This window comes from Lissotriton helveticus, chromosome 4_1, assembly GCF_964261635.1.
Source record: "Lissotriton helveticus chromosome 4_1, aLisHel1.1, whole genome shotgun sequence".
Lineage (NCBI taxonomy): Eukaryota > Metazoa > Chordata > Amphibia > Caudata > Salamandridae > Lissotriton > Lissotriton helveticus.
The window spans coordinates 1,527,574,307-1,527,596,548 of NC_136063.1; the positions used below are offsets into that span (position 1 = coordinate 1,527,574,307).

The following is a 22,242-nucleotide window of genomic DNA, read 5'->3' on the forward strand; positions in this document are numbered from 1 at the left end:
CAAGTAATGGTTGTAAACATGTACAGTGCCTTGGTGCTGTGGTAAACCTTTTATCCGTGTGTTTTTCAAACTCGGGTTGCATTCTACCTGCACTGAGAGCTAGAAGTCTTTTATATTTGATAGTCACACGTGTGTGCTTTTGAGGCATAAATTAGTAGCATTCCCCTTTTAATTCATATTGCGGGTACTCCCTTTGTAGAAAGAGGAGAGTACACCCTGCCGCCCTCTGCAGCTCGCCACAGCTCTTAAAATAAAAGCCCTGCACAATGCAAACACTCTTAAGCGCTTTGCTCCCAGGATTTGAAAAGTATCCGCGTCAGATAAACTTAGGGTACACGTTTTCTGTGAAAATTCCTACCATGAATCTGGTAATTTTAGGTGAAGTTTGTATGCATCTCGCTTTGCCACGTTAGCGTTTTTTTTGTGTTTGAGTTAGGTGTGGCATGTTTTCATCACAGCCTGCAGCGGTGATTTTCTAACCTAACATTATTGTATGTAACGAGCTTTCCCGTAAACCTGATAATGGTGGGATGCGAGGGCCTGTTCTCCCAGGACTGATCATAAATACAGATTGGTAAAACCGCAAAAAGGGGCAGATTAAAAACCCACTCTGTAAAAATAGAAAACAAGGGCAAAAGAAGAGCACGATTAAAAAGGGGGCAGCAGCAGAAAGACCCAAGGGAAGGTCCCATCTCCCCATAGAATTGAATTGTGATGGTGCAGAGGATGAAAATAAAAGAAATCGAAACGTGACAAATTAGAAATTCTGGAAATGAACCGCAGGAAAAATTAAGAACCCCTCAGCTTAGATTTCTGCATTTCTCTACATTGTCCATTGGGAAGATAGTTGTGTATGGACTGCTTCATAGTCCTAATTAACAATGATGCCCATTTATATAGCGGTAACTTTCGAAAACTGAAGTGCCTCTGGATGTTCTGAATTGAAGTTGTTTCTACTGAAACTAGTGGTTAGCATTTTTTCCACCTCTATAAGAATGAATGGTGGAATGACCCCTGTCAGCTTGCGAGTTAGTAACATGGAGGAACCTAGGCCTGTCTCCAGTTATACCCGCTTGCCCTGTCTAGCCTCTTTTCCAGATTTTTCTCTTTCTCCCTACTATGGGACATATATATATACTATGGGGGTATATATATATATATATATATATATATATATATATATATATATATATATATATATATATATATATATATATATATATATATATATTTGCAATACAAATCGCTCAAGAGCAGCGAGAGGGCACACCACGGCACTTGTCATTTCCAGCCTCGCTGCAGCTCGTCCTTTGTTCCCCAAAATATATGGATCTGCCTCTGCCGACGCGTTTCGAGGCTAAGTACGCCTCTTCATCATGGGCTAGCAGCAAAAAGAACGCTGATCACGCACCTCCTTTACAACTTGCCATTTTATTCACAGTAACTCCCTCAGTGGGTGTGGCACAATTCATTAGCACAGAAGTGTTTGTGGGAAATGTAGTCCCCTTTGGAGGTGCGAGGCTGGAAATGACAAGTGCCGTGGTGTGCCCTCTCGCTGCTCTTGAGCGATTTGTATTGCAAAATTACTCACGGCTGCTCATGCCGTGGAGAGGAGCTCCGCTTTGATTTGAATTAAAGACTGCAGGATGGAACCCTTCCTACCCGACGCAGCACGGGACTTCTTTGCAAAATCAAGCTCGTTTTCTGATTTCCCTCCCTACCAAGGGTACAAATAGCCTGAGACACTGGTGAAATTACGCTGAACCTACTACAGGAAAAAAGAGGCACCTCCAAAGGGGACTACATTTCCCACAAACACTTCTGTGCTAATGAATTGTGCCACACCCACTGAGGGAGTTACTGTGAATAAAATGGCAAGTTGTAAAGGAGGTGCGTGATCAGCGTTCTTTTTGCTGCTAGCCCATGATGAAGAGGCGTACTTAGCCTCGAAACGCGTCGGCAGAGGCAGATCCATATATTTTGGGGAACAAAGGACGAGCTGCAGCGAGGCTGGAAATGACAAGTGCCGTGGTGTGCCCTCTCGCTGCTCTTGAGCGATTTGTATTGCAAAATTACTCACGGCTGCTCATGCCGTGGAGAGGAGCTCCGCTTTGATTTGAATTAAAGACTGCAGGATGGAACCCTTCCTACCCGACGCAGCACGGGACTTCTTTGCAAAATCAAGCTCGTTTTCTGATTTCCCTCCCTACCAAGGGTACAAATAGCCTGAGACACTGGTGAAATTACGCTGAACCTACTACAGGAAAAAAGAGGCACCTCCAAAGGGGACTACATTTCCCACAAACACTTCTGTGCTAATGAATTGTGCCACACCCACTGAGGGAGTTACTGTGAATAAAATGGCAAGTTGTAAAGGAGGTGCGTGATCAGCGTTCTTTTTGCTGCTAGCCCATGATGAAGAGGCGTACTTAGCCTCGAAACGCGTCGGCAGAGGCAGATCCATATATTTTGGGGAACAAAGGACGAGCTGCAGCGAGGCTGGAAATGACAAGTGCCGTGGTGTGCCCTCTCGCTGCTCTTGAGCGATTTGTATTGCAAAATTACTCACGGCTGCTCATGCCGTGGAGAGGAGCTCCGCTTTGATTTGAATTAAAGACTGCAGGATGGAACCCTTCCTACCCGACGCAGCACGGGACTTCTTTGCAAAATCAAGCTCGTTTTCTGATTTCCCTCCCTACCAAGGGTACAAATAGCCTGAGACACTGGTGAAATTACGCTGAACCTACTACAGGAAAAAAGAGGCACCTCCAAAGGGGACTACATTTCCCACAAACACTTCTGTGCTAATGAATTGTGCCACACCCACTGAGGGAGTTACTGTGAATAAAATGGCAAGTTGTAAAGGAGGTGCGTGATCAGCGTTCTTTTTGCTGCTAGCCCATGATGAAGAGGCGTACTTAGCCTCGAAACGCGTCGGCAGAGGCAGATCCATATATTTTGGGGAACAAAGGACGAGCTGCAGCGAGGCTGGAAATGACAAGTGCCGTGGTGTGCCCTCTCGCTGCTCTTGAGCGATTTGTATTGCATATATATATATATATATATATATATATATATATATATATATATATACAACACCTGTCCACGATTGTGCAAGGTGACGGGAGCTACATTTTCAGTGAGTAGTTATTCCAGCTACCTTACCCCTTTCCTCACCTTAACAAACTTTTAAAGCTGGTTATTTAGGTTGACTTGACCCTGAATCTTTTTGGTTTAGCTGTGCTTTTTTGACCTTAGCTAGACTCTCAGCGCTGGGGCACGTCTTCTGGAGGTTTTTTTATTTTGCAGAGTTTTATATAGCGCGAAATCGAACCGAACCGAATCAGTTATCAGAGCGCTTTACATAGCACCACTTACGTTACATGAGGACACACTTTCATTTTAGGCACGGGGAGATTAAGTGATTTGCCCAGAATCACATGGGGTTTTTGGCGACGTTACCGAGACTCGAACCCAGATCCCCAGGTCCGAGGTCGAGCGCCTTAGCCGTTAGGCCAACCCCTCTCCCCTAGTTACTATGCACTATATAAATCCCATTATACGTTTACCCATCCTCTTGAAGAAAGGATGTTGGCAAAGCACTCTGTCGCATTTCAATCAGCATAGCACATGCTCTGTAGTACACCTGGGCCATATTACAAATAAGGTGTTGTGTCCTACTGTGGTCTGTTTTGCATCTTTGACAGGGTGTGCTGTGATCTAGTCCTGGTAGAGGCATGAACTCTCTCCTGCTCTGGGAGCAGAGCATTAGTGAAAAACAGGCTGGCTTTTCCAAGCCTCTGGTCCACTTTTCACTGAGGGGAGAGACCAAAACTCCCTTTTAAAGGGGTCAGGAATCCCTCTCCTTCCAGGTGAGTGTTGTTATATGCCTGGGGGGTCCCCGAGACCACCTGCCACCCCCACCACACAAGGGATGTCCGGAGACAGGTTGTTCACAGCCAGTGTGCTTTCTGACGGGCACTTGGACTCTAAACCTGTGTTTGTGATAGACCGCAGGCGCAAAGGATTCCCCGGTTTGCATGGGGCTATGCACCAATGAAAGTGGGGAAACACCTCCTTTGGGGCGTGGCCCATGTTGCAGAAGGGACAGTGCAATTGTCTGCAGCCCCTACGGTAATACCAGTGTGCGCAGCGGGGTGTAAAATGAGGACACGCACACATATGGTGCCATAAGGGTGCATAAAGCCATTGATACTAGTAGCTGCGACAGGATAAAGCAAAGCTTATTTGGTGACCATCTGAGAACCATGAGCATTTTCTAGCTGTGAAAATTCTCCCTTTACTTTTTAGGTCCTCTGTTATCCCGGAAAGGAAATCAACCCATGGGGCTATGTTAATAAATGGGAAACCAATTTGAATCTGTCAGCCACAATTCCCTTAGGTATTTATGCTGTATTTGTTAAATAAGAATTGGGCTAAGCAGTCAAGTCTAAGCATGAGTGTGACTAGCATTTGATCCAGAGAATTGTGTGTAATGCATTCCCAAATTCACCCAGGTGGACAGTGATCAGGAGCTGTATTATGCAAAGTGCCCGGGATGCAGTAGATATGTTTTAAAAAAAAAAATAGTTTTATTAAGTTTGCATTGCAACAAAAACATACAGAAATAAAAAGAAAATAAGACAACAAAATCAGTAGGAAATACATTAAGAAGTGGAAGGGTCAGCAGCACCTTAGTCATCAACTCCAAGAGGGAAGAACATAGGCCCAGTATAGAATCCTGCCCTACCACAAAACCAATACACCATTCACCACCACAATCCCCCAGGCGCCCATCCATTCCCAGAAAGTACAGCAGACCAGACACACTGTGCTGATGCAGTAGGTTGGTTTGCCCAGTTTTTAGCATGCGCTGTGGCTCTTTGTTAGTGCAGAAGTGGCCACAAAGCTTGCACAGCCCCATCTGTAAGTAAAAGTAAGTAAATACAAATATTTCTAAAGCACACATATCTCATGGCGTCTTAGCGCTAAAAAAGCAATGCTGTCACTTGTCAGGAAAAAGAGTTACATGGACTTGGGGGTAAAGAGCCACGTATTGAGCGATATCCTAAAAGAGAGCCTATTCGGTTGAGACCTGAGGGAGGAAGGCAGTGTATTCCAAACGTTGCCTGCCAAGTGGGAGAGGCATCTACCACTCCCAAGTGGGAGAGGTGTGGCGCCGCGGCCAGGGCGACTGACGCTGGAATCTGGGGATCAGGGTTCGATCCCCGGCTCCGGCGGCAGGTTAGCCCAGCACCATGTGACTCTGGGCAATAGCTTGCTTAATCTTCCCGACGGCCCCCAGCGCCTAGAGACCCTTACGGGTGATTGTGCGCTTTACAAATGTGGATTATTATTATTATGTAGCCTTCCTCACCCTGGGAATAATCTGTAATAAGAATGAGCTGGTGCAATCCTTTAGTACCGTTCCCTCATTTGCATTAGGATGTGATCCAATGCAAATGGAGGGCTCCCTTACTTCTGCGCTACATTATAGATGTAGACTGAGAGGAAAAATAGCTGTCAAAAGGCGCACCGACTCTGCACCACCTAGATGTGGTAGACAGTTATTGGGTGTCCTTTGTGAGGAGGGCACAACATGCATCACTCCCATCACCACCAATCGCCGGTGGGTGCAGCCTCTCAAAGCACCCACCTGCAGGGAGATCTGTGCCCCCATTAAACTTGAGGCCATGCCTGTCATGTCAATGAAAAGCAGATAGTCGGCTTGAAGTGTAATAAGGAACACTGTACCAGTCTGCATCCAGTTAAATGCTCGACACAATGGGAGTGGAACCGGGCACGCTATTTCTAACATGGCCCTAGAGGTGCGATTGGGTTGTGGAGCTGCATATAATGGACAAGAACTCGGTCAAATGGCCAGGGATAACCTGGAATGCATGTGGCTTAGCACAGAATGCAAATACCACATGCATGCGCACAATTGGAGCAAGCTGCCCAAAGAAAATTAGGGTCAAAGACAAGGTGTTCTATGACTGGAATACAGCAGCCGTTTGAGAGTATTACCTCAGCTGTTCAAACCCCAAACAACGAAAAGGGTTCAAGAGCATAACAACGAACCCTTAGTTTAAAGCACCAAACAGCTGTGGCGGTTACCAGGCTAAGCAATCTCACCCTTTTTAGGTCTCGCCTAGCGAATGCAGCACATGCGCTGCTTTGCCTTGGCCAGACTACTGTTATCTGTTTGGTGCGCGAAGGGAGACAAACCATGTGTGCGTACGGACAGCCAATGTGCAAACGCATGCCATTTCGTCTGAAGGGGACAGGAGATGGCACGCGTAGAGATAGATGTGCACTCTGTACGCGTGCATATCTCCTGTCCCCGCGTGAACACAGCGCGCGCATTGCGCGCTTTCACTTTCCCTCAGGCTTGGTGCGTTTAGCTGCTGAAGGAAGAGGGCGGTTTTTGCAGCTAGTGCTGGACGCCCTGATGCTGGGAAGGCAGCTGCCGCCTTTCAATGGGAGAAGAGGTATTTCGAACCCTTTTATTTTGTTTTACAAGACCGGGTTCATACAGTGAAGGCTGGGTGTGATTTCAGCCGGCACCCGGCAAAGAGAACTGCGATTAATGAAAGTGATTCATTTGGAGAACTGTCAGTCGCGCGCTGCCCTGGAACACTTTGCAACTTTATATAATACTATTTTCTTCGTTACAATTCAGCCATTAACCTTTGCTGGCACGCAGCACTTTGCTGGCCCTCTTGCAGAGATCTCAGTGCAACTACCATGAAAGGTTGCAAACAAATGAAGACAGCTCGGATACACCCTCTGAGGTTTGTGTGCACGTGCAGCAGGGGGTCCAGGTAAGATAGCTCGGTGGGTTAATGCTTCATCGACAGAGCTCGTGTGCATGAAGCAGGGCGTTGCTTCCAATACCAGTGACACAGCTCAATCTTTTATAGACCTCTGTGCAGAGATGCAGATGCGACAGTCAGGGCTCGGTTCCCTAATCGAGTGAGACAGCTCAGCAGACCGTGCATGTGACCAGCAGTGTAGAGGTTCCAGTCCCAGGAAGGCAGCTCAACGGGTTCACGCTCCCTCCCCAGAGACCTAGCCACTGGGTGCAATCATGCACGTGGGATAGCTCAGTGTGTTAGTGCAGCTTCTGCAGTGCATGAGGTTCCCAGTGAGACAGCTCAATACATAGGTCCGGAATCCTGCAATATAACACAGCACTGGGGGTTCGTGCTCCTGCTGCAGAGATCCGCCTGTGCAACCCGAGGCCGAGACTTTCACAGCCAAAGATGGTTTAGTGAGCTGAGTGGGTGTCTATGGGCGAACAAGCGGGTTACAGGTGCCAATCACAGGCATGCAGATCGAGGCGCTACCCGGAAGTCCTCTGAAACCCACAGTTGCTCTGCCGGCTGCAGAGGTGCTTGCTCACGGTGATCATCACAGGCGCTGCTCTGCCTTTTATCCGGGTCACTTGGTACGAGGAATCCAGCTGCGAGACCTATTGCATTGCAAATGCTTGTTTGATGGTGCAAGCAAAAATTAAATGTGAGGTAATCGCTGCATTTTATTCTTGGGGATGTAAGTTAGTTCAATCCATGTGTGACCTAAATGGTTTCTTTTATTTGTCACTATGAATTGTAATCATCTGTTTCATAGTCTGTGTCTATTTTGTTTTGGGCTTCTATATGACATTCTAAACTTCCAACTTGTGATGGCAGTAATGAAGCATGTTTCAAAATGAGATACTGTAACTGGCACTCTGGTGGTTGATAATACTCAAACCGCTCTTCACCGCTTGCATAGATCAAAAAATATTGAAATATACGTGCTTGGATCCTGGAGGCCTCCAAAGGATGTCTGGAAAGCCAGGTGTCACAGATCGCAATTTCAGCAAAATTAGTTAATAGAGAAACAAGCGAAACCTCTGAAGGGCGTTTGACCCAATTCTCAGTGTGATCTCTTGGGATGGTTCATAGTGAAAAATGCTACTACGATGCCTTTCATGGAGGCCATCAAATAGTTTTGGGAGAACTTTACCAAGGCAGTTTTCCTGGTGTTGCGCTAAAGATTAAAGCTGTACGTTCTGTTTTCGATATTTGTAAATTTTGTTACATCCACTGTTGTTGTTCCATAGCTCTCATGGGCTTGTACGGTAGTTTAGGTTTGACCCTGGATGCACGGTTGGAAGAGTACTTGAACGAGACCAGTTCCTTATGGAAACCGTTATCAAAGCGTGTGAAGGTAAACAGATCGGTGGCTCTCTGGTCCATCTCCGTGTCTTCCTGAAAGATTGGTGCAGTGCATGGATGCAACGTCTCCTGTGTCTGGAGAGTAGGTGAGGTGAGGTGGGTTCTGAGGGGTTCTATAGCCTTCTAATAATAGTCGTCCAGTGATTAAACCTGAAACCTAAATATCTACCATTTGTTATTTCTTACATATAAGGTAATAGGCTACGAAAGATTGTAGATTGTAAAATCCAGAAATACAGCGGCTTCAAATGTGAATCTAAATTATGCCTCTTAGGAGATGTTATCAAGTAAACATAGTCTCCCATAATACTGTGATGGGGGACATCTGCAGAAATGGTCAAGACCGCACGGATCCGGGTTAAAGCAGAAACTTGAAAGTTGGATGTATAGTTTGTCACAAACCTAATTGGAGAAACAACTGTTCCAGCAGACACAGTTGGGTGGATTGCCTGGCCGTTCCATTAATTTGCATATGTAAATGAAGAATGGATTTACTGTTATAGCTCACAAGATATATGCTCACCGTTTCTATGTGCTGGCATACTACAAAAAAGTAGTATTTTATTTGTTTCAGAAAATTAAGACTGGAGTCACCTCAGTTCAGTTAGTAAGGCAGTCAGTCGACCTGGGGCTTGAACTGTGAACCCTGTCAGTGTAGAATGAGTAATCACCAGGAGACTTAAATTTAAGCAAAGTAGATTCCTCATTGGTATGTAAGGATTTCCTAGGTTCTTGGCTATGGAGACATCGAAATATGCGAGAGATGCAATCTTCAAGTTGAATCTCTCTTTTGAGGGATCTGTGACCGAGTGAGTTCTGGTTATAGCTCTTGAGCCCCAAATCCATCTTTCCTGCAGCATTGGGAACGACCGAAGGCATTGTAGAGAGGCAGCGGGTTACAAATAAAGAACATGACGATGATCCGGATTCGGGATGTAAAATGCACATTGTATAATTAACTCCTCAATATCCGGTTGCAGTAGGTAGAATCTGTGAAAAGTATTCTGCAACAAATGGCAATGGACTTCTTGCTCCTGATCCAGAGGGTCAACGCTCACCAGAGATACTCTGGGCCACGCATGTCAACTCTTTACTGAAAGTACAAGAATTAAAAAGTGTTCATTAGAGCTGTGGCCTGAATGTTACCAAACAGTGAACAAAGACAGCCTGGCTGAATAAATGTATCAATGGTGGCTTGATCTACCACTGCCAGGGTCTGATTGGGAAACCAAAAGCAGGCCTGGAAAAAATACTCAAAAATATTCAAATAAGCCCTGCTTCCTTCATCTTCTGCCTTGAAGGAAGGGCCACAACAAATTCAGAGCCAACTTGGAGACAGACCATTTAAATGAGAATCAGTGAAATGGGAGAGCCCTCACTTACGGCCTCTCTTCTACTATAAAGGGTGCCTCCTCCCTGTCCTAACCTGCTTTCTGGTGATGGAAGCATGTCATGAAAACGTGCTGCCATTAACTAAAAGAGGTGTAAAGAAAAACAAAAGCTCAAAGAATGCACTCTTGATCTAGGCACTAAACTAAAAGTTGGATTCTCCATGGCCTTGGTTACAGAGCATGCTAAAAGTGCAGTCTGAGTCACCTTGACAATTTTGGAAAAATTGCAATGGATGACGAAGTTAACGAAAAAGAATTCTAGGAAGCAAATAAAATGTCCCATAGAACATCTAAAGGTATGCTCCACTTTTTAGAGTGTTCTGCTCCTGCACTCTCTAAGGTTGTCGCGATGGGCAAAAACTCAGACTGACTGGCACTTTCTGATGGGACAGACAGTCCCTTTCAATTCTCTCGCTGAATTTCCTCCTCAGAAGGGTAGGGTTTTTTCCAGGTTTCTGTCTCAGGAAACATATATTACAATTGGACTGTTGGGAGCTTTTCTAAACTGCCTGCCCCAAAGGAGACGAGAGTCCTTCTCAACTGGAGTAAGCAATAAAAGTGTGCACTGAAGGGAGTGTGCTAATTTTCAATTCACTGCAACTCAGAAATGCAGGATCAACGAAACGGCTGACTGCACAACGGATATAAGGAATACAAGAAGAAATTCATAAGTGTAGTCAATGGTGCTGAATTAATAATTACATGTCTCTGTAAAAAAAACCAAGCATTGGCATTGCCAATAGGTCTCGCTTTTGGGCCCTTATAAGTAGTTATGCAGCATAATTTCCTTGTTGCAACAAAATAAAATGTCGCATGCATAAACACTTAGATGGTCCCAAAAGCGAGCCCTATTGGCTATTTGCAATGCAATAAGTCTTGCATTTAGGCAACTTTAAGCTGTTGGCATAGTAAATGACAATGCCTTTTCAATTTATTGTAAAAGTAACATTTTTTGAAAGTTATTGTCATTTACAATGCCATTATGTTCAATTTAAGTAAATGGGAGACCTATAGCATTGCAAATGATTGTTATTTATGATGTGTAGCCGGGCGTTGCGTGTGTGAGTGGCGTTGCGTGTGTGAGTGGCGTTGCGTGTGTGAGTGGCGTTGCGTGTGTGAGTGGCGTTGCGTGTGTGAGTGGCGTTGCGTGTGTGAGTGGCGTTGCGTGTGTGAGTGGCGTTGCGTGTGTGAGTGGCGTTGCGTGTGTGAGAGGCGTTGCGTGTGTGAGAGGCGTTGCGTGTGTGAGAGGCGTTGCGTGGGTGAGTGGCGTTGCGTGGGTGAGTGGCGTTGCGTGTGTGAGTGGGGTTGCGTGGATGAGTGGGGTTGCGTTGCGTGGATGAGTTGCGTTGCGTGTGTGAGTGGTGTTGCTTGGGTGAGTGGCGTTGCGTGGATGATAGTGGGCTTGCGTGGGTGTGAGTGGCGTTGCGTGTCTGTAAGTGTTGCTGTGTGGGTGAAAGTGGCACAGAGCCTTTGATGTGGCCTGGCGCAGGAGAAATGCTGCTGCTGCTAATTAAATACAAGAGCGGCCGGGAAGCGGCCGGGAAACACAAGTACGGCCGGCCACATAATTAGGGGAGGAGAAGCCGCACAGCACACGCTGGGAGAAGCCCTTTGATGTGCTGTGCGGCCGCGATGCGCGCTCTGTGCTGGGGGAGGGGGAAGGGCCATTAGCCTGAACTCGCGGCAAGATCAAACGAAGGGTGGGAGGTGTCACGGTTAGCGGCGGACAAGAAACCCAAGTAAAGAATCCACAAGCCACTAACCTGAGGTATTCAGCCAGCGGGGACCACAGCTTGGACGATAGTCCTTCCAATGCCCAAGAACACTGACCCTCCCCGTGCGAATGTACACACCAGGGACTGTAAGTCTTCCGGGAAGGGGAAGGATAGTTGATCTGGGATATAGTGGAGATGACACCCCTCAAGGTCTGGTCGGTTGTCTTCAATGGCACCACTGTTTAGACACACAAGGACACTCGATTAGAATACAAAGATATATAGGTCGCCCCTGCTATCTATTATGTACTGATTTAGCGTACACTTACAAGAAACCCACGCTCTGGTATCCGGTTATCTATGGAAGATTCTTCCGTGGGTTTCAGCGGGTCTGGGCTGTTGATTCACAGCACAATCCAACCGGCTGCCAGTCGCGCTCCCCAAGTAGTTTGAGTCACTACCGGTGAACTGAGTTCAAAGTGTTTCTCAAGTAACTGGTTCTCTATCGTTTAAACAGTTTCTCCACTCGGGTCACAGAAGATAAGGAGGGATACTAAACACTGAGTAAGCACGGCCGTGCAAATAGACAGAGGGTCTACCTCTACTCACTAGAAAAGAATACAGGGTCCGAGACGTCCGCCCAGCGGGAAGGAAAGCGTCCGCTCTCGCACACACTCGAAGTCCGTCCAGCGGGAAGGAAAGCGTCCGCTCTCGCACACACTCGAAGTCCGTCCCGCGGGAAGGAAAGCGTCCGCTCTGCAGCAGCAATGTACACCAGGATAGCTTTACACCTACTCGATACGAAACCGGAAGGATTGACAAGCACCCGGCTGCAGCAAGGGAGTGGTCTTATCGGTACCCGGGAGGCGTGTTCCGGTTCGCCATGACCCAGGGCGTTCTGAGAGTTGTAGTGCTGCCGCCCTGTCGCACTATTCTCCCTCTGTAACTGCCTCTCCGAGAAATCGCTACAGGAGGGACATTGAGGAACAGATGGCCATGAAAGTGTATGGGCCAAAAGCGCGTGCCTGTGGCCACGTGCACTCGAAGAAAACGCCACGAAAAAATGCGGTGGTTTGACAATCAGTTCGAGCACTTGAATTCTCGCCATTTCCCATTCCTTCGGAATGGTAAAGGACGAGACCTATAAAAACAACTTGGTGGAGATCTTGGAACTGCACTGTTTTGTTGTTGTTGTTTTTTGGGTGTGAAGTGTCAGAGTTTTGCACATGAAATATACAAGGCACTTTGCATGAAAAGAATGTTCACACTCATGCATGTAGAAAACATGACCGCTATGTGACAATTGCGTGTCAGGAAAGCTTGCAGATCACTAAAGCAAATGATGAGCAGCAAGATTCTAGGACTGCCTTTAGTCACTTAAGCAAGGCACAGTACTGAGTAACTGACATATGTGTAACTTAAGGTCATAATCCAGAGACCAGTTAGTATTGAAGAAATAAAAACAGAGGGCAGGCCAGATAGACTTTGGCGTCCATGTTTCCTGTCAGTTTCTATACATTCTGTGTTCTGAAGACAGTGCATAATGTTATGACTTTAAAACATTGTATTGCTATATAAAGATATTTTCCGTCTATGCATGAAGTAATAAAAATATAAAGACATAGAAAAATAAAAAAGTACGTACCTGTAATATTGAAAGTATTTACAAGGTAATATGTTTACAGGGATGTGCAATCCAAAGAACCACAGCGACACTCCCCCGACATCCAAGAGCACAGTGGAGGATCTCCACGACCCGGTCCCGTCCCTGTTCCGGGCACTCACAGAAGGAGAAAGACATCTGAACTGGAACATTGTTTCATTCCCTGTGGCCGAAGAGTTGTCCCATCATGAAAATTTGGTATCTTTTTTGGAAACCGTGAATGAACCTCAGCATCAAAATGTATCGGTTCCAAAGAACAACGGCCATGTGTCACGCAGCAATGATAAAGGTAATCAGGGACTATGTGAAGTTTAATATTGTCACAGATGATTAGCTGTGTGGTAGGTGGCATGTTTTAGTAAAACATTGCTTATTATTTCAAATGCTAGAATCTGCCTTGCTGTTAGATGGGGGGCCATGGAGTTTGCAATGTCTCAGAACTTATCACGGGACTAAACGAATGATGCCCCAATGGTGTTTGGAAGAATGTTAGGCCTTGTTGCCTGTTGTTCACATGTAAGTCGAGTTGGTAGATTTATTTTCATTCATATTATGAAAGCAAATGTGACTTTGATAACCCAAGAAAAAAACAAATCATTCCCCTAATGTGCAGTATTTATTTAGCATTCTTAAGCATGGGGGTTGTTAGCCTTATGTGGTGAAGTACGCTTTTTTTGTTTGTTTATTAGCATTTTTATAACCTAACAAATGATGACCCATATGGGCATATTTTGTTGGAGAAAGTAAGGTTGACGGGGTTAGGCCACCAACCTCCATGACCAATTACCACATCACCTCATGCTTCACTCCCTTCTAGAAATCAATATATTTTGCCTTCAGAAGTATATAGCAGGTTTATTATTTTCACCACTAGTTCTTAGTAAACAATACCCAGATGCTTCTGATAAGTGTTGGTCCTGCTCCTTACCATGTGCAGATCTTTTCCACATGCTTTTCAGTTGTCCCCATGTTCATAATTTTTGGCGGCAAGTTTGGTCTCAAATTAACAAGATTTTTTCCTCTAATCACTCCTTCTCTTTATCTCACATTTTCTTAGGGTGTGTTTCCCCCATCTGGGATCATTGCACTTTCGGGGTTAGAATAATTGACTTATTGTTGGCAGTAGCTTTCCAGCAAATAACTAAAAATTGGAAGGATTTTACCAAAATATCTTATCAGGCTTGGTGGTATGCTGTTTGCTATAATCACAGGTTAGATACGACTTTTGTCTACCCCTTGGCTTTAGCTGCCAAGCGAAAAGAATTGTGGAGTCCAGTTACACTATTTTTTGATTTAAGTGCTCAGAGTTCTCTGCCTTTGTCCCAGTTACAACAAGAAGTTCCTAAACCTCCATGAATTCCTGTATTTTGTTAAACATATTAATATTATTTTCGCTTTTCTTGTAGTTACAATGTATATTTAGTATATCTTTTATTACCTTATATCGTACCAGTTGCCAATTTTGCTTATATTTATTCTCAGTTTTTGATGTTTCTTTTTGTAGCTTATATTAATACCTTTAATTATCTTGATGTATACTTTTGCTTGTTATTTTCTTTGTCTTACTTTGTAAGCTTATGTCATATTCTTTCAATAAAATTTTTCTGAACTTAAAAGAAGTATATAGCAGGGTTATGAGAATATGCCTGCCTTGATCCTTCGTCCAGCCACCTCAACACCTCTTGCGTAACTTCTTTCTAAGAACTTACTGCTGTGGTTGCAAGAATACATCCACCTCCTTTCACGACCAACTCCAGATTGACAGGGTAGCTCTTTTAAGGCAAGCCTTCGTTTTGACTTCCTCGGTCTCCTTCAGTCCTCTGCTTTAGTTAAGGAGGGAAACCTGACCAACATGCATTGAGCCAATTTTTAACAGGTACCCTGTGAAGGGCTGGCCGGGAATCCACCCTTTAATCAAAAAACTCGAGGTGAATCACCAACATCCCTTTCAATCTGAGTTTCTCTTTTCCCGAACACCACTTTGGATTTTCTCCTGGGACTTTGCCCATGACTGAGTACAATAGCGTTACAATACTGTGAGGATGAGGTGTGTTAAGGGTAAGGTAACTCAAGGGTACATTAAAAATTCATAGTGGCCGTCACAATATCTATCTGGTGCCATGTCAGATTTTGTCACTGCCAGGCGGCCCAGGGTAGTAGGTTGTTTCATGGCTGTCCGAGTAATCCTCAGATTTTCTGTTGCACACCAAGGTACTTCTGTGATATTATTTTTGACATCATGTGCTCACATCTCTTCCAGCTTACACTGTTCTATTACTGTATTCCCCGCTGTCACAGGGCTGTATGTTGTTTGATATGTTTTATTTAGACATTCTTCTTGCAGATTTCTGAATTTACTGCTTTTTTTCAGACTTACTTTTTCAGAACTTAAGTAAATCTTGTTTCATTATCCATTTATTTTACTTAATGGGAGTATTCGTGCTTGCAATTGGGATTGTATATGTGTATATATGTATGTATATATATATGTATGTATGTATATATATATATATATATATATATATATAAATATATCTCTTCAGTGTTGCAATAAAAAAAGTGAACTTTTTAGACTGCAAGTCTAAATAAGTCCAAATAGGTTTCAGGGGGACATGGTTACTGCCTATACTGTCCGGCGTTAGACTATGACACTTGTCTGTGACTGTGAGTTATGTAGTATCTTGAAGCCCAAATCTTTGAGATATGTCAATAGGCACCTAACTTGTACTCAGAATTCAATTGAGTTTTGTGTACAGACCATGGTCTACACACAAAATATCATGCTGGACAATCGTAGAAATGTGGAAAGTGTGATGGGAACATAGAGAAAACATTCATTAACATTGTGATTCCCATTAGCAATACATAATCACTTGGTAAACACCACGAGTACCCTAAATACACATTTACATTAACAAGCCATAATAAATTATACCTGGTTGTAAGAAATGTTTTCTTCTTGGAGACAAAACTGTAATGTTTAAGGAATGTAATACATTCTTAGGTCTTTAACTAATAAGGCCAAATGTTCAATTAAAGGCCAAAGTTTGTTTTCCAACCCAACTTGATTTCCAGAATACTTCCCTGTATTGAAAATGCTTTTCAGCAAACCTCAGAGAAAGTAATTATTCTCCCAACGCGAATCACAAAGCAAGGTTCCTGACAACATCAACATTGTAGCTTGATTTCCAATTAAGAACACCATGAGACATGAGGAAAGCTATACCCCATAATCCAAGATGGCCGACACAATCTCCAAATACTGTGAGAGTTCAATGATTACTAGGAAAAGTAGTTTTGTTGTCGGATATCATTGCATAGAGAATTCCCACACACCTAAAACATTTGGCCATAATGCACCGACATTTTATGAACACTGCTCGATTGTCCCCCCCATGAAACAAATTTAGTATGGGCAAGCTCGGCACTTGCCAAGTCTCTATCATTACACCACCAAGGTAAAGTTCATTAAGTATTCACCACCTCCTTTCTCTCCTGGAGAGTTCATGATGACTGTTGTAAGTAAGCTACTGACCCATTTGTTTTCTTCTGAAGTATACACTTTTAAGTTCTCTTCTGCTTCTAGAAAAAAAATCCTGTCTATCAACACCATTTTCCCATGAGGATTTTCTAGAGCAGGTCCAAAAGGCATTTGTTTTTCTTTTAGCACTCACTTCCATTGCAGTTGCTCCTATTTTATTTTTTTAAACCGCTACTACCAATTTTTATTGGGGGCAATAGATCCTTCAGAACCGTGTACAAGGGGCAAAGACTCCCAACAGTGTACGTGCTAAGAAAAAAGAAATTGCACCTCTAAGTGGATGGACTTTCAAAGCAAGGTAATCTTTCTCCTGCAGTAATTCCCTAATTCTTTGTGTTAGCAGGGAGCAATACAACCCCCCTTCCTCATTTTGAGGAAAATCCCTCAATGCAGAGGAAATGCACAATACCAATTCATTGAAAGCCAAGTTACTAGTAAATACATCTCTCACTGTTTAGAAGCAGACTCCCCAACTTTCATTTTTTACAGAAGGCTGCTAATTTTGTGGATTTTAGAAAACGAACGTGTGTAGAAACACCAAAAGTTTAGAATTTTTTTTTTTTACGTTGATGTCCCTCTCCCTCAGGCAGACCTACTATGCCTTATCATGGACACACTTTTTCAGAACTGTAATGACTTAAAATGAGTTTTTGTTTTGCTTGACGAAAGCATCAGCACCAAACAAATTCTTGTTGTGGTCAGTTTTGAAAGAGCAAGACTTTCCAAAACAACTTTGTGTAGCTCTGATTCAAATGCAATGACATGATATATCAAAAGTAAGATACAGGTGGAATGGAGAATGTGCAAACGGCTTTCCAGGAAATGTAGGGATCCGCCGGGATGTGTATTAGCGGCAACTTTGATTCATCTGTTTATAAATTAGGTAACGGCATAACTCTGAAACATGAATTTGGATGCCTCAAAAATTGGTGGTGATAAGGTACTGTTTGCTGAAGATGCAGTTTTCCTGACACAGACCGAAACAGCATTGCGCCGTGCCATAAAGGTGTTTCAAACTTACTGTGGGTAAAAGAAGCTTAAAATCATCTCAAATAAAACAATATTTATAATTATAATCCCTAAAAACGTCACTGAAGTGAACATTCTCTGTGAATGGTGCGCCAATTGAAAGAATGATACACTTTGACTATCTAGGAATCAGATAGACCATTCTCTCCTGGCCCTACCAGAAAGTAAAGACATCATGAAAAGTCTAATGGAGCCATTTTGAACCGCAAGAGAGTTTTGGGTGGTGCTTCTGTGGGTAAAGAGTATGTCAGAAACATATAAGATGAAGGCAATTGCTGCAACAACATATGAAACAGAAATATGTGGCTAAAGAAGGATGCCAAAGCCTGCAGAAAACTAAGAAGTGCTTCTTGAGGAAATCTTTGTTCCTGGGCCAGTTGTCCGGGCATCTGTTTTCTGGGCAAGGATCCGTCTGAATCCTCACGCCAAGGCATAACAAAAGACTAATCGAGATGTAATAAATAAATAAATAAACCATGGACGATAGGGGGCAAAATCCCTGGATCAACCATGTTGAAAATATTTTCTGGTGATCAAGGCAAACTTCTGGGACAGGAAAATGGTGAGTTCTAAAACTGCTTCATATCTAACATCAAAAATCACTCTAGAACCCCTAAACACTATATAGACATCATTGTCCCAGGAATAAGACAGTCTGTGTGTAAAATCTAGGTTGGGAATTCTTCTCCTTCAATCATGCATGGCAAACTAGTCCTCCAGAAACATTGCAATAGTACAATAGGAGACCCTAAAAAAATGGTTAATTTCTCTCTTTTGCTGTAAGTCAACCTCTCCACAGAACTTCTTATTACTCCCCTTGTAAAGGTACTACGGCATATCAACTACCAAAGAAGCAATGGCGTTTTGCCACAGAACAGATGCATTGAATATTTTTCTTTCAATAACTGCCTGCATTACATCTGCATGGAAGCACACTCGATTAGCCCCTAAACACTGAATTGTATTATTTTATTCTAATAATGGTTACGACTATGGGCATATTTAATGATTGACTATTGTTTTGTTAGTATTTAAGACATTCCACATTGAGGGCTATATGTTATCTAAATAATGTTTTTAAGTACATTGTCCCTTTTTTCTTTGTTTGAATTATATGTTTTTTTTCAGAAACAAAACACTTAAACTGGTAGCTTGACATCTAGGTCTGATTTTGTCTTTTTAAGAGAAGACCCTCTTATAGATGCACAAAAGGATATACAAGACTGGCAGTAATGTCATTCTAGATGTTACTTGTATGAGACATCTACTAGAACGATATCAAAGAAATCCCATGTGTACATTATTCATTGACTTGAGTGCCTTGAAGTCCTAAATTAAATGAGGATTAAAAATGTTGAATATAATGAAAATATGCATATGATGAAGATAATATGAAATAAAAGTATTTCGAACTAAAGATCTACTGGTTGTGAACTTTATAGTTAGTGTGCGGCCCTAGCTAGCGTGAATAGGCCTATTCAGAATGATTTTGCATCATTGCATATTTTGAAAGCTTATACTTTGGCTCTGTTTAAATGCCATTTATCATAACCACTTCACATGAATGAATGAATGGTGGTGTTTTGGAAAGCACTCGCCTACTCCGAGTTTCCCTGTGCTACAGCACAATAGTACTCCCCAAAACACCGAAGCCCTAAACTGTGGAAGAGAGGAGCGAAGTTTCTAATTTCCTTGGGAAGACATCCGCCATGGGAAGCTTCAGAAGATCCTGCAGAAGATGATTCCAAGCTTTGGCTGCTAAAAACAAAAACCCTTTCCTCCCTTCCTCAAAGCTTAATGTTAGGCGATACCAACAAATGGGCAGATGCACAACACCGCGCTCTAGAGGAGCAGTAGGACTAGAACCTTCTTGCAAAACAGTCTAGACTGGCCTGAACACTACCATATAAACGAAAGGAAGGGATTTGAATAAGATCTGTTTCCTATTAAGCCGCCAATGTAAGGAACTTAAAATAGGAGGAATCGATGTCCGACTAGGCAGACACAGAATGAGCCGGGCAGCTGCGTGCTGTACCACCAGAAGGCGACCTAGCAGCGCTTCATACACCCCTAGATGAAGGGCATTGGATCACAGTCCTCCTACAATGTAGAGGCAAGAGATACAAGAATTTCTAAGAGTACGGAGCAACTCAAAACACTAACCTACCACCACAGAAATCTGGGGATGCATGGACAGTTGATTATCCAGTTTGACCCCCAGATTTATTACCAAGGGAGAGGGAGGAACTGGCAACGTGGAGGGCTAGAAAGCTTTCCAACAGTTTGTCGAATGGGAGCCAAACAGGAAAATTTCATTTTGGTCTAAGTTACATTAAGTTGGCTGCTCTGCATCCACTCAAAGACAGCACGCATGCAATCTTTGAAAGTCCTTTCAAACGAGGACGGGGCTCCTCCAAAAGCAAAAAGCAGTTGAGTGGTATCCGCATAAGAAATTATTTTACAACCAAATGACTCCACTAATGAGGCCTGAGGTGACATAAAGACATTTAAACGGACAGAGCTGAAAGAAGAGCCTTGGGGGATGCCCGGTTTTACTGCTTTGACTTTGGAGCTAGAAGACCCTACTCAAATTGCCTGCCCCCTGGACTCCAGGATGGATTTTAACCTGTCTCACAAAGAACCTGCCACACCTAGGTTAGCAAGACGTTGGAAAATAATCGTGTGGGGGATGGTATTGAATGCAGCAGATACATTAAGAAGAATAAGTGCCACATCTTTGCCCTGATTCAGAGACCACTTGATGTGGTCAGATATTTCAAGATGCGCCATCACTGTGCTTTGACGGGGGAACCCTTATTGGCTAGGGTGCAATAGCTTACCCTGTTCCTAGTAGTCAGAAAGTTAAACGTTCACCAATTTTTCTAGCATCTTAGCAAAAGCTGGCAACAAGATTAATCTATGCTTGCTGAATATATTGAGATCTAGAGAGGGTTTGTCAAGAAGGGGACCAGAGAGTAGAGAAAGATAGAAAATTCCATTAATCACTGGGTTAATAGCGTCTAAGTATTCACCAACACGTGTTTAAGCCAATGGTTTTGTGGTGACATAATGAAATGGAGTAAGGATAATACATTAATCAGTGGATATTCAAATAAGAGGTAAAACTGGAAATCATTGGCATGGTATCCAGTCTTGCATTCTGCTTATTTAGTAGGTAGGCGGAAGAAATCAGGTCAGTCTGCTGTGGAGGAGCAGGGCGGGGAGTCTGGAAGTGCATACATTTAAATTCTCATTGCCACATCCGACAAGGGTGGTGGAGCTGAATAAGTCTGTACATTCTTGTTTCATGCCATGGTGGGTTGCTCACATGTACTCCTTGCTGATCAGATCCAGGGTGTGTATGTGTGTGTACAGCGACAGTAAGTGACGGAGTCAGGCTAATGATGCAGTGAATTTGTGTTATCAAGGGTGGGGTGGAGAACAGTAGTCTAGACAGCTGCCCTAGTTCCAGTCAAAGTGTGGCCTGGTCCTGCAGTCTGATACATTAATTTGATGTAAGTCAGTTAAGCTCAGAGGTTGATTTAATCGATGGCCAGTGTCTGAGAATGCAAAATTCAACAGTGGTATAGTGCTGTATCCATCCATCCATCCATCGCCGGCAGCGAGATGTGATATCCTCTAAGTCAGAGGTGTTGCGTAGGATGGCTATCTTTGCGGAGGGTCATAAAGAACAGACACTGGTGTCGTGCAGCCAGCTCAATATCCCCTGCTAGAAGTCCGATAGTTGGGGACATGACCACTGTATGTGTAGTAAGGCACAATTGAGGAGACTTGCATTTCCAGAATAACTCATTTGCAGTTACCTTTGCCTTGAATATTTTGGAGGGGGGCCAACGGCAGTAGTGCTAACCTAAAAGTTATTCAATTTCTGGCTGGGCCCTGCAGTTTCCTGTCATGGGTGTTAAGAAGAGATTCCCATTCTTTCTCTTGCCAGCAGTTTCTGGTTTTGCATATTGCTGGTGCCGCTGAGTGAGGTAAGATATCAGAGTACTGTAGAGCCTTGACACCACACCTTTGTTTACCTTTATATTTACCCCATTTTTACATATAGGAAAGAATTGTGGATCATAATTGCTTTCTTTTGGCGGGTTCAGATAACAACTTACAGGATTTGAGATGTGGTGTGAGACTGCCGGTAAAATGAACGGAAACTGTGAGTGAGCAAAATACTCATGTTGGAAGCACAAGGTTCATGACTTGACTAACCAGTGGTTACTCCTGTAGGCCCCATGAAGCATAGGATTTCACATGGCTGTGCCAGTTGACAAGAAGGATTCTTGTCCTCTGGCATTGAAGACATAACCAATTGATGCTTTCCATCAATTGGGGTGTTGGGGTGGGTGGATTCTTTAAGCTGATGGTTGATGGCCTTCTCCAGGACTTTGGCGGGAATCAGGAGCAGCGGGATGGTGTGATGGTTCTGCAGGTCACTGGGCTGCAGAGGGTTTCTTGAGGAACGGTCTGACCTCCGTGTGTTTCCAAGCGTTCGGAAATGTGGCTGTGGCAATGGATGTGTTGGGATGGTGGTGGCTGATCTTGTCGCTTCCAAGGTTGAAAGGGGTATGGATTGGTGGGTGCTCCAGAGTGGATGAAGTTCATTGTGGCTGTGGTATCCGGGGTGTTTAGCTGTTCCCATGTGGTGAGCGGATGGTCAGGG

General features: G+C 43.8%; 1 protein-coding gene across 2 annotated transcripts in view; it reads left to right on the top strand.

Moving 5' to 3' along the window:
* Nucleotides 1–22,242, top strand: part of TWSG1 (twisted gastrulation BMP signaling modulator 1) — a 129,015-nt gene that overhangs the window by 87,502 nt on the left and 19,271 nt on the right. For both annotated transcript variants that reach the window (XM_078688136.1, XM_078688135.1), the window contains exon 4: nucleotides 13,017–13,283. In XM_078688136.1, the coding sequence (XP_078544262.1) occupies nucleotides 13,017–13,283 (267 nt within the window). The remainder of the gene's footprint in view (nucleotides 1–13,016; nucleotides 13,284–22,242) is intronic.